Source organism: Brassica napus, chromosome A2 (assembly GCF_020379485.1).
Source record: "Brassica napus cultivar Da-Ae chromosome A2, Da-Ae, whole genome shotgun sequence".
In the NCBI taxonomy this organism is placed as follows: domain Eukaryota; kingdom Viridiplantae; phylum Streptophyta; class Magnoliopsida; order Brassicales; family Brassicaceae; genus Brassica; species Brassica napus.
Window position 1 is genome coordinate 15,973,490 of NC_063435.1, and position 16,511 is coordinate 15,990,000.

General features: G+C 41.7%; 1 protein-coding gene across 1 annotated transcript; it reads right to left on the reverse strand.

Moving 5' to 3' along the window:
• Positions 1–14,930: 14,930 nt before the first annotated feature.
• On the reverse strand, positions 14,931–16,311 carry LOC106359303 (putative lipid-binding protein AIR1). The gene is made up of 2 exons (XM_013799027.2): positions 16,299–16,311; positions 14,931–16,183 (listed from the first exon to the last, which is right to left on the reverse strand). Exons 1-2 carry the CDS (start codon positions 16,309–16,311, stop codon positions 15,828–15,830), a joined length of 369 nt encoding a protein of 122 aa, XP_013654481.1. The 3' UTR covers positions 14,931–15,827.
• Between the last annotated feature and the right edge of the window lie 200 nt (positions 16,312–16,511).

The following is a 16,511-nucleotide window of genomic DNA, read 5'->3' on the forward strand; positions in this document are numbered from 1 at the left end:
CCATTCCAAAGAGAACCCTCCTTATCTCTTCCCCTGGAACCTCACCAATTAGCATGTTCTTGTCTTCCTCCGCACAATCATAATTCAGAAGAGTTTTTAGCTCATCCAATCTTACACCTCTGTAATCATGGGGTGTGTGAGATTGGAAATTGGTGAAATGCTCCATTGCTTCCTTTTTAATATCTTTTTTTATTTGCTATTGAGCCATCAGCTCTTTTAATGTCTCTGATAGAATTTTGAACCTCTCTGATTGTTGCAGCCTTATGAAAGTTTTTATTGTTACCATCTCAAACTCCTAACCAATGAATCTTAGCTTTTTGACTCAGAACTTTCTCCTCCAATCTCGAGAGGAAAGACCATCTGTTCAGAAATACGGACTCAGCCTCCATATTAAGCTGGGTAGGATCTTGCATCGTCTTGGTCTGGCGTTCACAGAGCTTTGAGAAGACCTCCTTTGTATTTTTTTATATATCTCCTACTTTCTCTTTACCAGTTTCTTAATCGCAGGCTTTAGAGCCTTTAATATTTTTTGAAAGCTTGAAAAGAGCAGAAGTAGAGTTGAACAAAGGCTAAGTCTCCGACCAGAATTCGTTAACCATCGGTAGAAACTCAGGCATGTCCGCAACTGTATTGATAAACTTGAAAGGCTTCTTAGGCTTCATACGCTCGTTTTGAATTGATATCATACATCTCTGATGGTATGACCACCCTCCAGCGTCAAAGAAACAGTCGAAACCAAACTTCATTCATCAAGGTGCGATCAAGTTTCTTGTAGATAACACCATTATCGCTTTTATTACACTATGTGAATCTCGGCCCCTGATAAGACATGTCCATGAGGGAGAAGTAGTTGACCACGTCTTGGAAATCTCTCATACCCAAAGAATCGAAAGAGGCATTGTGTTCTGAATGCTAGACACCATTCAGAATCTCATTAAAGTCACCAAAGACAATCCATGGCGACTTTTGAATACGAGGTGAGTCTTGGTGAGCTTTGGTGTCTCTCCAAAGTTCTTTCCTCTCCTCTGCCAAGTTGTGACCGTAAAAAAATGAGCAGAAAATCTCCTCTACCATACCATCCAAAAGAATAGAACATGTAATCATCTGAGCGCTTTGGAAACATGGAGTGACTCTCACCTTCGGGCTCCAAACTATCCAGAATCTTCCCAGACGATGAAGATCATAATTAGTGATAGAAGACTAGTTTGGGAAAACTGTATCCAATATTCTCCTAGCTTTATTTTCTTTACCCGGGTTTCAATCAGACAACCAATTTGAAAGCCATACTTCCTCACCCAATCTTTAACCACACTTTGTTTTGACAATTTGTTGAAGCCCCTTATATTCCAAAAAAAAAAAAAAATCCAGACATTATTGATGATGACGAGATTTCATTTTATTCAGACCGCTGGGACCGACATCTTGCGCTTTCTGAACGGACTTATCACCCAAGACCGTATGCTTTAGTTTTGAATCTCTAGGAAGAGACTGGCGTGGTATCACAACTGCCTTCGCTTTTGCATCTGCCTCCGCAGGAGAGCTGAAATCTCCTTTACTCAGATCAGAATCTTCCTTCTCATTTTCAATTACTTCCCCCTCCTCTTCTTCACTAAGCACCGAGAATCGAGAGTTGGTGAGGATAGGAGTTTGAGCTGATTCCAACTATTTGCTTCTTTTTGAAGGAGATCGACTTGATATCCCAGGCGAGACATCCAACCATTCAATTTCCTTCTCATCCTTATGAATTTCTTCTGCCTCTACTTCAGTCTCTAAAGTTACTGAATCCTACCCATTTTTCATAAATAACTCATCTCCCTCCACAACTACTTCCTCTAGGACTTGCTCAGAGTTCTCACTTCTCTGGACCTCCCTAATTTGTCGCTCGACCATCTCATTTTCATCTTCCAAGACCCCATTTTGGTTCGAAGCCACCATGTCTTGAGTGATATCCAGGTTGTGGTCTACCACCCCCACTGATTTTTCTTTCACCCTCTCACTTTCTTCCAGTCACATACCTTCATCATCTGTCTGCACTTCACTTCGCTCGCATTTGTTAGCAAGGCACATTTTTGGAGTGTGTCCCCACTTACCGCATTTGATACCCTTCGAAGGTAGCCCCAGGTAGGTGTATTCCACCAAAATGTCTTGACCCTGAATGTTGAAGTTCATCTTTTTCGGAAGATCCTTAGTTAAATCTGCTTTCACAAAGATCTTCGCTACATCCATATTCAAATACTGAGTTGTTTCCAGGTGGAGCCTCACCGGACTACCAACAGGACTAGCCACGAAGCTGATCCCTTGCCACGAGAATCTATTCAAAGGCACATTTTTCATATGAACCTACATTGGAATTGATTTCGCCGGAGGCTTCTCCTTCTTTGCCACCGGAGACGACTTTGTCATAACCACCAGAATACCCGCAGGATTCCAGATACCTCTCCAAAGAATCATGTTTCCATCCACCTGGTTCATAACCCTAAACTTCATTGTGGTGAGTCAACCTCATACACATCAATCATCTTAGCTTTATCATTTAGAGCCCAAATCTTATTGACAATAGAGTGAACTTTAGGGAAGTGTGTGAATTTTCCGATGAGGAAATCACCCAATAATGGAGAACACATCCTTCGTAATCTCCTCCGGAACGATTACCGACCCAACACCATCCTTCATATTCACCTCTACATCATATTTCTTTAGAACTTTTTGATCCTGAACCGCTCCAACCCACGAGCCTTTCGTCCCTCCTGGACCAGTCACAGAACCCACCGCTACTCCTGGAGTGACCGGAGCCATTCCATGGAAAGCCAAATCACAATCATCTACCATCGGAACACCAATGACGGCGCCGTCGGAAGCCCAACCCAAAGTCACGACACTCAGAAACCGAATGGCCTAATTTTTCGCTAGAGCCAAAATGGTGTGTTTCCTCCGAAAAAGGCTATTTATTATAAGTGTAAGTGTAATGCAGATGTAATCCACGTTATGGGAGAATCAACGTTATGGAGAGAGATGCACCTGGAGTTTGAGAGGAATCAATGTTATGGACAGAGATGCACTTGGATTTAATGTTCATGAAGTTTTCCTTGGCTCAAAACATCAATGTATATTCACCAAATCATGGTACGCTGTCGTATACTTTAAAAGAGGTTTCGACCACCATCACACAGATAGGATCGATATAGTAAAACTTAGTAGAATCAAGGGCTACCTATGTTACCTTATTGACCTGAAGTGTACACTTAACAAAAACATAAACGAGAACCAATTCATTCAGCCAAAATCGGAAGCAATGAAATGTCTCTTGCACCACACAGTTACAAAGACAAAATCTAGCGATGGACTAGACCTAATTAAGACTATCAATTTTCTACATAGTTGTTGGTAGCCAACAAGATTAGAGTGATAATCATGTATCGACAACTTGACACCAAAAGTGTGTTCCTAGATTAGACCCAATATAACCGCTTATTAAAATCTCGAACCCTAAACCTTAATCCCTTAACCAATGAGTCTGAAATGAAACAAAAGTTGGACCTTGAAAACAGGTACAGACCGGCCCAGAAAAAATTCTTAGTTTCAAGAGGTTCGAATCTCATACCACCATTCATAAAAGAAGACCCAATTAATTTGTTAGGATGCGGAACGAACCACATTCCACCGAACATCATACCTCTCCTCCGGAAGCTCCCACCACCAAAGACGTAGGTAAATATATGGTGGAGGAAGCATGTTACCGGTTAAGGCGCCATTGATGTGAATGACACTCCAGAGATCTGAAAACCAAAAACCAAATGTGACGGCTCACTTCAGCCCTAAAAGCGAGCCCTTCCGCGTCCATCACACTATGAGTCTTGCTGCTGTGCTGCGCCATAAAATGCATGTTGCTGTCACCATCGACCTCACACAGTTCTTCACATAAGTTCTCAATAAGCAAAAAAAAACTTCCTTATCGACTAGGGTTAAACAGATGGAGGGGAAAAAATGAGAAAGAAAATTATGGTTGGAGGAGGAAGCCTCCGGCACCAACCGGAGCCATAAAAGAGCTAGGTTTTACTTTGCTTCAGAGTGACAAGATAATGACGAAGATCGAAAAGAAAAGAAATATTTCCACGAAAACCGACTTAGTAGGGATATATAGAGGAGCCTGAGCTGAGCACGCAACAGAGAGATTTTTTAGACCTAGGAGAACTCTGCTAGCTTAGAAAAACTTAGGATTTTGGCGGCCTAATTTTGACTTAGACTTTTTTTTCGTTCTTGTTCTAAGATAAACTTAGCTAGCGAAACCCTTGTATGTTTTATCTCTCGTGAATCTTATAACCTTGTTCTTTTACCAATCAATAATACGCCTTTGTGCAATTTACTTACAATATTCTGTTAGCTTTGTCTCTTTCGTTTTTCGTGTGTTTACGCAGATAATCCGGGACCTCTGGGAAATTTAAGTATTCTACCTTTCCTTATTTTAAGGAAATCAACAGTGTGAATTTTGGTTCCCACAAATTGACGCTAGAAGGAGGGGGGCGTCGGATTATCTAACTCAAAAACCACCAAACGTTTGAGCCACGGTATGTCTGATTGAACAGGCAGCGATGTTATCTCCTTCAAGGAGAGAGCAACGACTGATCCGGTCAAACTTCTCAACGATCTCCTTGTTATTGAGATAACAATCCAGAATATCGATATCACAAGGATATTGGTCGACACCGGAAGCTCAGCCGATATCGAGAGAATGGGAATCTGCCCATCCAAAATCGCGGATGATCCGAATCCAGTAGTAGGACTTTCGGGGGAGGCACCCATGACTCTTGGCATAATCAACCTCTCGGTTAAAGCCGACAGCATGACAAAAATCGTGGCGTTCTTGGTCTTCGATCGACCTGCATCATATAATGCGATCAAAGGAACTCCATGGCTGAATTCAATGCAAGCAGTCCCGTCAACATACCACATGTGTCTCAAATTCCCAACCCCTCGCGAAATCGAGACTATCTGGGGAGATAGGAAAATCTCGCGAGTATGCTTCGCCGCAGAATTAAAGCGAAAGAACCCTTAGCGGAGGTAACACCTAAAAAGAAAAAGAAATCATCCGCCATGGGCAACGCCCCAGAACAAGGCGAAACCGAAGTCTTTTGGCAATCAGGAGCAGCTGATGTCTTGGAGGGAAAGTGGGAACCAACCTGCGAGCTCGTTGTCTCGGTATGCGTAGACGAGGCATTCCCAGACTGATGTATCAAAATCGGTGCGAACCTGATCGAGTCCTTGAAAATTGAGCTTATTGCTTGTCTGAAAAAGAACTTGAACACGTTCGCGTGGGCCACGACCTCAACGTCGACCCGACTTTCAAACCTATCAAGCAAAAGAGACGAAAGTTGGGACCCGAGCGTGCTGGAGCGGTCAACGAAGAAGTTGAAAAACTTCTCAGAGTCGGATCCATAATGGAAGTTAGGTATCCTGACTGGCTCGCTAACCCACTCGTTGTAAAAAATAAAAACGGAAAGTGGCGAGTATGCGTCGATTTCACAAACCTCAATAAGGCATGTCCAAAAGATAATTTCCCACTACCACACTTGGTCGAAGTGACGGCAGGGAACAAACTCTTATCCTTCATGGACATGTTCTCCGGGTACAATCAGATCATGATGAACCCCGACGACCAGGAAAAATCGCATTCATAACCAACCGCGGAACCTACTGCTATAGGGTGATGTTGTTCGGTCTTAAGAATGCTGGCGCAACTTATCAATGAATCGTCAACCGTATGTTCTCCAAACAATGCGGAAAGACAATGGAGGTGTACATTGATGACATGCTCGTCAAATCCCTCGAAGATTGCTTCGAGAGGCTAAACATGCACAATATGAAACTTAACCCCGCTAAGTGTTGGTTCGCAGTAGAATCTAGAGAATTCCTGGGGTACCTCATCACCTTCCGCGGGATCGAGGCCAACCCTAAACAGATCACCGCGCTTATCAAAATGTTATCCCCGAAAACAAAGCGGGAGGTACAAAGATTAACCGGGAGAGTCGCAGCGCTCAACCGCTTTATCTCGCGATCAACAGATAAGTGTTTGCCTTTCTACGACACCTTAAAGGGAATAAGAATTTCGAGTGGACCGAAGAGAGCGAAAAATCTTTCCAACAGCTGAAACATTACTTGGCCACTCCCCCGGTGCTCACAAAACCCATAGAAGGAGAACCATTTTTCATGTACATCGCCGTATCAGTCACGGCTGTAAGCGGCGTCCTCATCCGAGAAGAACATAGCGAACAAAAACCCATCTTTTACGTAAGCAAAACTTTACTCGACGCAGAAACACGTTATCCGATGATGGAGAAACTCGCGCTTGCAGTCGTAATGTTAGGACGAAAGCTAAGGCCGTATTTCCAGTCCATACAGTCGTAGTAGTCACATCGTTCCCACTACGGACAATCCTGCATAGCCATAGTCAATCTGGAAGGTTAGTAAAATGGGCAATCGAGCTGAGCGAGTACGATATCGAGTACCGAGCAAAATCTTGCGCGATGTCGCAGGTGCTCGCCGACTTCCTAGTAGAACTCCCTACAGGGTGCACGACTAACCAGGATCCCGATTCGACCTGGACCCTCCACGTCGACGAATCCTCTTCCAAACAAGGCTCCGGAGTCAGAGTCAGACTCACGTCGCCAACAGGAGAAGTACTGGAACAATCATTCCGACTAATTTTCCACGCTTCGAACAATGAAGTCGAGTATGAAGCCCTAATCGCGGGTTTATGATTGGTACACGGCCTAAAATACTTAATATTCACGCCTACTGCGATTCCCAACTAGTTTCAAGTCAATACAGCGGGGAATACGAAGCGAGGGACGAGAGAATGGATGCTTACTTAAAACTCATTCAAAACTTGGCTCAAAGTTTCGACCAATTTGCTCTAACCCGGATTCCTCTTACCGAAAACACACAGGCTGACTCCCTAGCCGCCTTAGCATCTAGCTCGGATCCATGTCTAAGCAGGGTGATTCCTGTAGAATTCATAGAGCACCCTAGCATCGGGCCACCCGTCATAATAAACTTAATCGAGTCACCCGACGGCGATCCAGACGAAGTCGATGTCCAGGCAACGAAGGATCTAGAACAATCCGCGTATGGATTTGACAAACCTAGGACAGAAACAATCCTTGCATACATCACCGACGGAAAACTCCAAGCGGAAAAATGGGCGGCCCGAAAGATTAAGATCCAATCCACGCAATACATCTTGGTGGAAGGAGAACTCTACAAGTGAAGATTTTTCGGGCCACTCATGACCTGCATATAAGGGGAGAAAGCACGAAGGATAATGGAAGAAGTCCACTCTGGATCATACGGAAACCATTCGGGCGGAAGATCACTCGCGATCAAAATCAAACGCCACGGACACTATTGGCCGACAGTGATCAAAGAATGCGAGAACTTCACACGAAAAATGCGAAAAGTGCCCGAGGCATGCTCCTACCATCCATCAGACGACAGAAGTTCTATCATCGATCTCGGCACCATATCCATTCATGCGATGGTCGATGGACATAGTCGGACCCTTGCACATGTCAAAGCCAAAACGATTCTTGTTAGTTTTGACGGATTTTTTCTCAAAATGGGTAGAAGCCGATTCCTACGCAAGCATCAAAGACCCCCAAGTCGAAAGTTTCGTGTGGAGAAACATCGTCTGCAGACATGGCGTCCCATACAAAATCGTAACAGACAAAGGATCCCAATTTATTTCGACCAGGTTCGACGCCTTCTGCAAAAAAATGGAAGATACGACTAACCAAATCGACTCCTAGATACCCACAATGCACGTCCAAGCCGAAACGATTAACAAGACCATCCTCGATGGGCTTAAGAAACGACTGGACCCCAAAAAGGATATATGGGCCGAAGAACTCAAAGGAGTCTTATGGTCACATCGTACGACTCCGAGACGAGCAATGGGAGAAACTCCATTCTCTCTCGTCTAACGAAGCGAATGTATGACCCTAACAGAAGACGAATTCCCCGGAGTACAGAAGATTACTCCCGGAACGAGAAGATTTGAACAATCTAATGTTGCTGGATGAGCTCGATCTAGTCAAGGAACGACGGGACGAAGCCCTCCGACACATTCGAAACTATGAACAGGCGGCAGCAAAGTACTACAGCGCTAACGTTCGCAGCCGCAAATTCTAAGAAGGCGACTTAGTCTTACAAAACAATTTCCAAAATACAATCGAGCGGAATGCAGGGAAACTCGGAACCAACTGGGAAATATCTTACAAAATCATAAAAGTAGTCCGACCAGGCGCGTACGAAATCACAAATATGCAGGACGTCAATTCCGAAAACTTGGAACGCGATGCACCTCAAGAAATACTACCACTAAGTAGCACTTTGCACTGAACTACGAGACGGCTTGATCCCTAAAGAGGGTACGTAGGCAATTCGTCATACGACGAGCTCAGCCGTCCCCCTTCATTAAAAATGGGGGGGGGGGGGCGGGAGTAGATACGTATACGTATTCTCGTATACTCCCAAAAATAAATATCCGTTTCCAGATTCGAAATTTTGAAATTAATTTTTAACACGGCGGAAAACATCCCAAAATCCGAATGTCATTAGAACACGACGTAAAAGTTCAGCCTTCGACAAAGTGAGACGTCGCTAGTGCCAGAAGGACTCTTTTTCGTCAAGAACTTTCTGAAAGGAAACACTTACTTTAAAAACAGTCCGATCAAGACTATAAAAGGCACATCCCTTCTTAATACATATCCTTCGCGAAGAATCTAAAACGGTAATATCTACCAATAAGTTTGTTGCTGATCACAACAAACTCTCAACGTCCTAAACAGACTAAGCTGTCGCATAGAGATAGCTCTCGTACACCCAACACAAGGGTAATAGCGCTATATAAAAAAATCAACATTTTGGTCACCACTTTCGGGAGACTTAAAAATTGTCCTCGAAGAGATGCTTGATTCCTACCATACAAGTCACGTAAGCCGAGAGCATATCGCGGACTTTAAAGCGGGACGGAATCAGGTCGAAACCGATACGGGAAACATAAGTCGAAGTTGTTATTGCGCCCCCTAAAGCTGTGATTAGACCTAGGTCTTACCCTAAACCCATCACACTGGTCTCTAACATCTCTAGGCATAGTATCAAACACCCTGATATGAGATTCCAAAATTTGTCTCTTGACTAGTATTCGTGCATCTTCAGAAATTTCACGAGTCTTCGCACTACGGGAAACTCTCGAAACAGGTCACAGATATGGCAGTACACCCAGAGTTAGCCTACGAGATGACAACTCGTAGTCTTCCCTCTATACCTATATAAATACTCCATAAGATCTTAAAAACGCAAAAACTAAGTTTCATTTAAAAGTCGCAGAAGCGACGGGGATTTAAAGCCACAAGCGGCCAGTCCCAAGATAAAAACACGGCCACATTTGGCCAGAATAAAAAACATAAAACAAAAGTCCCACCCGAGACTGCAAACTCAATCATCCTCTGCATGCGGAGCCTCATCTTCGCGAACCACCCCTTCCGGGTTCGGAGCCACGCTTCCTCATGTGTCCTCGGAAAAGAGATCCTGACCAATGGGCTCACATGAGCAGGAGGAAAGAACACACTCGGACTTCAGGTTTGCGAGGATCAAATCAAAGTCTTCTTCCACACCTACCAGCTCTGCCCTACGAACGGGAAGCATGGCCCCTTCGACTCATGGAGACTGAGGCGCTTCACCGACCTCGTTCGTCCCTCCCTCGATTCCTGCCGAGGACAAATCCCTAACGTAAATGGCCGCCAAGGAATCAAGAAAATCGGAGTTCCTCGATAGGCGGATCTTGAACTTGGCACGCATGGCCTCCCTGGCCTCTCCAATCGCAGATTTCTCCCCGCTCTTGATCTTGCGCTTCAGCCGGCGCAGCTCCGAGGACTTAGCCGTCTTCGCCTCGTTTGCTCTGAGCAAGGAAATCGCAGTCTTCCCAAGATCCCCCTCAAGCTCGCCGATCCGAGACTTGAACCGAGCCGCCTCGAGGGAGTGAGCGTCCTCGATCACCTTCAACTTCCCTTCAATCTGCGATGAATTTTCTCGCGACTCCTCAAACTCCTTAGCAAGACGCTCAACCTCCGACCCACACTCGCTGATCATCCTGTCAATCAACAAGACGAACTGAAAGACAAAAGAGGTGATAAAAAAAAAATCGACTCATACGTGTTAAGAAAGAGAGAACCCGAACCCGAACCAGACACTCTTGTAGGCAAAGGGCCTGCCTCAACGCATTTCCCCTTCTTAGCCGCATCCGGGTTAGCACTCAGCCTCTTGCGACTTTTGGGCACAACAGCCAGAGCAGCGCTTGGAGCAGAGAGTCCTACGACGATCGATCTCTTCGCTGGAGGAGGCATCGACTCCGGAGCCGGTTCGGCATCGACAACACGAACCGGAGTCGTGGAGGAGCCCGACAGCTGGACTTCAGCATCGGACGCCAGCACGTTCTTGGCGACCGCCTCACCGGCAGGGACGGCGTCACACACGGGGAGGGACTCGGAAGTTGGGGCCTCGATTTGAACCTCCCCGGCGGCAGGAAGAACCGACAGACTTGCACCGGCGGCGTCGCTCATCTCGACATCACCATTCTTCTAGACATTGCTGGAAGAAGACATCTTGGTGGAGAAAAGTTTTTGAGAGAAAACACAAAGGGGACTTGTAAAATTGAGAGAATGTGGAAAGAATGAAGAAGAAAGGTCACTACTTATAGGAAATCAAGAGTTGAAATAACTTTTTCCGCATTAAAATAATCAGGAGAAATCTTTCGGGAAAAAGCAGTTTTAACCGCAAATTCCGATTAACACCATCACTCGCCCGCATGATTCGAACTCGAAGCTTACGAGCTGGGGGCCTAAATGTTGGGGTCAAAAACGGTTATCTCGGAATGAACGTCTAAAATCATATTTCCTCGCGGAAACCTTCTCTACACACTCTCGGTAAAATCTCTCGAGGATAAGTTTCAAAGAGAGACGAACCCCGGAACCAAAAAACAAACAGTCCAGCTTGACGGATGGCCGAGTTGGATCGAATGCGCGACCAGCTCGACCATCCGCCGAGCTGGGACGATTTTGTTGTTCTCATCCTGTCCATAATGCTCCTCTCCCAAGACTGTATTGAACTCGCTCTTGTTTCGTATCGATCTAAGTTTCCATTGGAGCTTTATAATAAGAACCGTGAGAATTCGTCTTCCCGAATACAGTTCATGGTTTTCATATAAACGATGACGGTTAACTTGACACCATACTCGTCTAACTATAAAAGAAATATGAACTCCTTTGGAAAACCGATGTCGCGTCAATAAACGTTCTTTCGAAGAAATTGTAAAAAAATGCTTAAGTCGGAAAACGGCCCAAAGAGGCCCAGAACGCGGTTGCCCACTCACAATTTCCTAAACAAAGCCAAGCCCAATGATGCTATGACGGCGCATTTTTATTTGCAGAAGAAGATAAATCTCGCGAAATCAGAAGATAAATGTAAAATTTCCAAGATAATGACGAAGATCGAAAAGAAAAGGAATAATTCCGCGAAAACCGACTTAAGAGGAATATATAGAGGAGCCTGAGCCGAGCACGCAACAGAGAGATTTTTTAGACCTAGGAGAACTCTGCTAGCTTAGAAAAACTTAGGATTTTGGCGGCCTAATTTTGAGTTAGACTTTTTTTTCGTTCTTGTTCTTAGATAAACTCAGCTAGCGAAACCCATGTCTGTCTTATCTCTCGTGAATCTTGTAACCTTGTTCTTTACCAATCAATTATACACCTCTGTGCAATCTACTTACAATATTATGTTAGCTTTGTCTCTTTCGTTTTTCATGTGTTTACGCAGATAATCCGGAACCTCTGGGAAATTTAGGTTTTCTATCTTTCCTTATTTTATGGAAAATCGATAGTGCAAATTTCGGTTTCCACAGTTATGTTAAATATTTATAATGATTTATCATAGACTAAACACTGTAAATTTATGTGGCTTTATTATCTAATTACAGGGACAAATAGTTTCTTAAAAAATTATATTTGTGTTCTACGTCGCATCCTCAACCTACTGTACCAATCTGTAAGAGTGATTAGAATGGAATAATAGTTCTTTATTCCTTCATGATAGGTTGCTCATGACTTGAACATACATTATCTTTCAACGAATTCTGTTTCATTGGCAGACATATCATTATTTAGTCTAAGCATAATCTCACATGAAGAAGCATTCATGGCTTCATTTAGCATTTGTTATATATATCCATGCTATATGGATGGACTTATTATACAATATCCGTAAGTTGTCAATAATATATTAGTAAGTTTCAACGAGAGCAATAATGAAACGACAGTTCAAACACAAACCATGCCTTTTCATGAATAGACTTCGGGGAGCTTATTGTATCAGGGATTTGAAGATTTTAAGTTTTGCTGGAATTCAAGGGGTTTACCTGAATTCCAGGATTTCGATGGGCATTCAAAAGGGGGGTTTGGTAGGATTTGGTAAGATCTGTATTTTGATATTTTAATCATAAAATTAACCATTCATATTATTTTTCAGCACCATTTATTTCTTCTCTCTCGTAGTAGAGATGCCCATACACCGAAAGAAGAGTGAACATGTCTCCATTACGGTTGCAGAATTGCACCTTGAAGATGACAAAGAGAAAAACTTCACACTTACAAAAATATGTAATTAATTTATTAGGTTTATATTAAAAATACATATAACCTCTAGACAGTGCTGATGAACGATGTTAACCTCCAGATCCGTAGACATAGAACGTGAACAAAGGTCGGGTCTTTAACCAAAGACTCTAGAGTTTCAGATCGATGAAAACTTTGTTATATCGTACCCAGTGTTGCACATAAACAAAAGCAAAGAGATCTTTCCTAGAGGAGAGACAAAGTATACAGCTTCTATGATGTTAAGATGGAAGTGTAAACTCTCTATGATCACTTCATTGATGTAAAAATCGATCAGAGTGTTCGTGTTTATGTCCTAGAAGATATATGAACTTTATAGGACCCCAAAAGTTATACTATCTTTCACTGTGTGCAGATAAAAAGCACTTTCTTTTCAAAGAACAATAAATCTTTGCATTCTATGTTTGTAGAGAAATAATCAAAATCATTTGTCTTGATTAACAAGTTCTCTACATCAGTTGTTCTAACACAACATGTTGGCTTCTTTGAGATTGTTTGTTTCAGTTTTACAAAGATGAAGACTCAAGACAGAGCAGAAGAAACTTCATCTCGAGGAGCTTCCGCTGGAAGTATAGGAACAGATTGTGGTATGTCGAGAGGTGTTTTTCTCTTTGTTACCGTCAATTTCAATTCTTCTGTAGTGTGTCCGTATTGCAGCCATGCTCAGACCAAAAAAAGAAAAAAGAAACTCAAGCTGCTTCTTCCATGGAAGGATAGAGGAGCAAACGAAAAAGAAGAGTGGTTTTGAATAATCTGAGGATAAAAATGAGAGAAAACAGTCTTATTCGACTGACGAAGCCAGAACATCCATGGCCATAACGAGAGCAAACATAGTCAAGAAGGTTATGTCAATCATTTTCTTCTGGTTGTTTTTTTTTTCAAATACCATCTCTTTAGATGGTATTCTTCTTATTGAATTTGAAGGGTAAAATATGTATTTTTTAAATCCAAAATAACTTTTGATGAATCTCATTAACCAAATCCATATTTTCGAATAAGGAGAGATTTGATAGAAATTCGACCGACGAAGCCAGAACATCCATGGCCATAATGAGAGCAAACATAGTCAAGAAGGTTACGTCAATCATTTTCTTCTGGTTGTTTTTTTTTTTCAAATACCATCTCTTTAGATGGTATTCTTCTTATTGAGTTTGAAGGGTAAAATATGTATTTTTTAAATCCAAAATAACTTTTGATGAATCTCATTAACCAAATCCATATTTTCGAATAAGGAGAAATTTGATAGGATTTCTACAAATGTTATATCCAATAACCTTGGATTTATAGAAGTTTTTATAAATACCTTATTCAATAAGGGAGGATTTGACAAAATCCTAAAATTTTATGAAACTCCTAGTCCAATAAACTCCTAGTCCAATAAGCGCCACTTCTTGTATTAGTGTTCTGAGAACCCGAACGAGTGTCCTTTAAGCCCATAAGGCGACAATGGGCCCAAAAAGTTCCATGGTCCATGCCGAGCTCAAGAGACGGCTCATGACGAGCTCAAGAGACGGCTCATGACGAGCTCAAGAGACAGTCCATGTCTAGTTGATACTTTCAAACTACAATATAAAAGAGATCAAAGCATTTAAGACTATCATATAGGCATATGAGAGATCACATTTCCATTATGTTCCACTCTAAGACACCTTTGAAAGAGAGATCAAAGACAACGAGAAGAGGACACAGATCCGGTTTAGAACCCTTAGTGAAATGCTCAAACCCGTAGAAACCTGATATGATATTGATCCTTAAAACCTTTATATTCGCTTTATCTGGTCCTTAATTTTCAAAAAGAACTAATTCAAACCATAGAGATCTCAATTAAAGCACAAACCTTTTTTGGTAAAATTAAATCACAAACCTTGATAGCCATAGAACCCCAAACCAAAGAATAGATCAAATTCTTTGCCAGAAGAATAAGTGACGAGATCATCGGTTAGTCGCACTCTCCATATATAGCCGCCCTAGCTAAATTTCTAAACGAATATTCATGTCTAATTTTATAATCAGTAATTATAATTTATATAATGCGATAGTTAAAAATGCTCTTAGTGACCTGTAATTTTTAACTAGATATTCTTATACGACATGGATATAGACTTAGAATCGAACCATGATATTTTTTTAGCTTTTTTTAGATCACCAACAGTACTGGAGCGAGACGTCTGTTCTATTTCTTCACAAAACTGATGCACAACTGCCAGAACAAATATTTCTTGCATAGATATATATAAATATATATTTCTTTTATAACATCGCGATTCTATTCTTTAGTTACTAATACAACAAGTTTGTAGTTATCTAACAAATATGAATATTAACTGTACTATTATGTAGTTTGATAAGAGTATATTAAATTAATGTAGTAGCGACTACATATTTCTTCACTTTTATGACAACAATTTTGGTTTGGAGATAGTTCTGATCAGATTAGAGCCAAAATGTATTCAGCTCAATTAAGCTGGAGATGTTTTGTTTCCATTTCGTTACTAAAAATTAAGCCAATGCGATTAATTAATGCTTACAACAAAATACTAAAACTTGTTGTTTTCCGTGAGATTTTATCATTTTACTTTGCTGTTTTCGATAAACGTATAAGCCCGACAGAACAACAACACCGATTGAAGCTTTTGTTAATCAAATTCGAAAGAAACGTTGTACAAACGAAGGTAAGGAAGAACAATAAAGTGAAAGGGGAACGAACGTGCCGATTACACAAACAAACCCATTATTGCATGAGAACGTTACACAGTGTAACTGTGTTGTTTTCAGTGAGATCGTATCATTTTACCTTGCTTTTTTCGATACACATATAAGCCCGACATAGACAACAACACCGATTTGAAGCTTTTATTAATAAAATTCGAACGAAACGTTTTACAAACGAAGGTAAGGAAGAACAATGAAGTAAAAGGGCAACGAACATGGCGATTACACACACAAACCCATTATTGCATGAGAACGTTACACTCATCATTTTATTCAATCGAAGGAAGTTACAAATACAAAAGAAATCACCAGTTAAAAAGCAAAAGACGACAGGCAACACGTTCAACCTTGATTTTTTTCGGTATGTCTTCAGATATTTCATACGTATTCAACTTACGGGCATAAGAAACTTGGTGGAGCAAATCTGCTACAAGCATTGAAAAGTGCACTGATATCGATGGGAAGGTGAACGTTGATGCTAAGAACGTTAACGTCGAGCACGGTACAGAGACAGACTGCAGCCTCAAGGTCAGCGAAGCCTGCAATTAGCGAGCAGCACCGCGGTACTGGTGGCGGTGGGTTTCCTAATGTTAAGTCAATTGCATTGAGCATATTTGTGCAAGCACCGATCTGAAGGGAATTTCTAGGACAAGTGCCTTGAGCAGAAGTGTAAGTGAAGAAGAGGAGGTTAAGGAAAAGGAAGAGTGCAAGAGAGGTTCTTGGAGCCACTTGTTTGTGTACCAGAAAAACTGAAACAAAATCTCAGGAAGTAGTAGTGTCTTTATATTCTTTGAGAAGGGTGGAGATAAATTATGGGGTTATAGTGGATAACTAAACTAAATTGTTTGAGTATTAAAAATACACCAGAAAGACACATTATTGTATCAGTTCAAAAAGACATTATTGTAATGTATTGCATTTTACTATTTTGTATTACCAAAAAGTAGTTTTCCTTGGAACCCTAAAATAAGAGTTATTCTTGGGTTCGCCGCCTAACCAATAGGATTTCGTATTTGATATCTTTTTAAAAAGGAAACTAAATATTATCAAGTTATATTATGTTTTTAAAATAAAAAA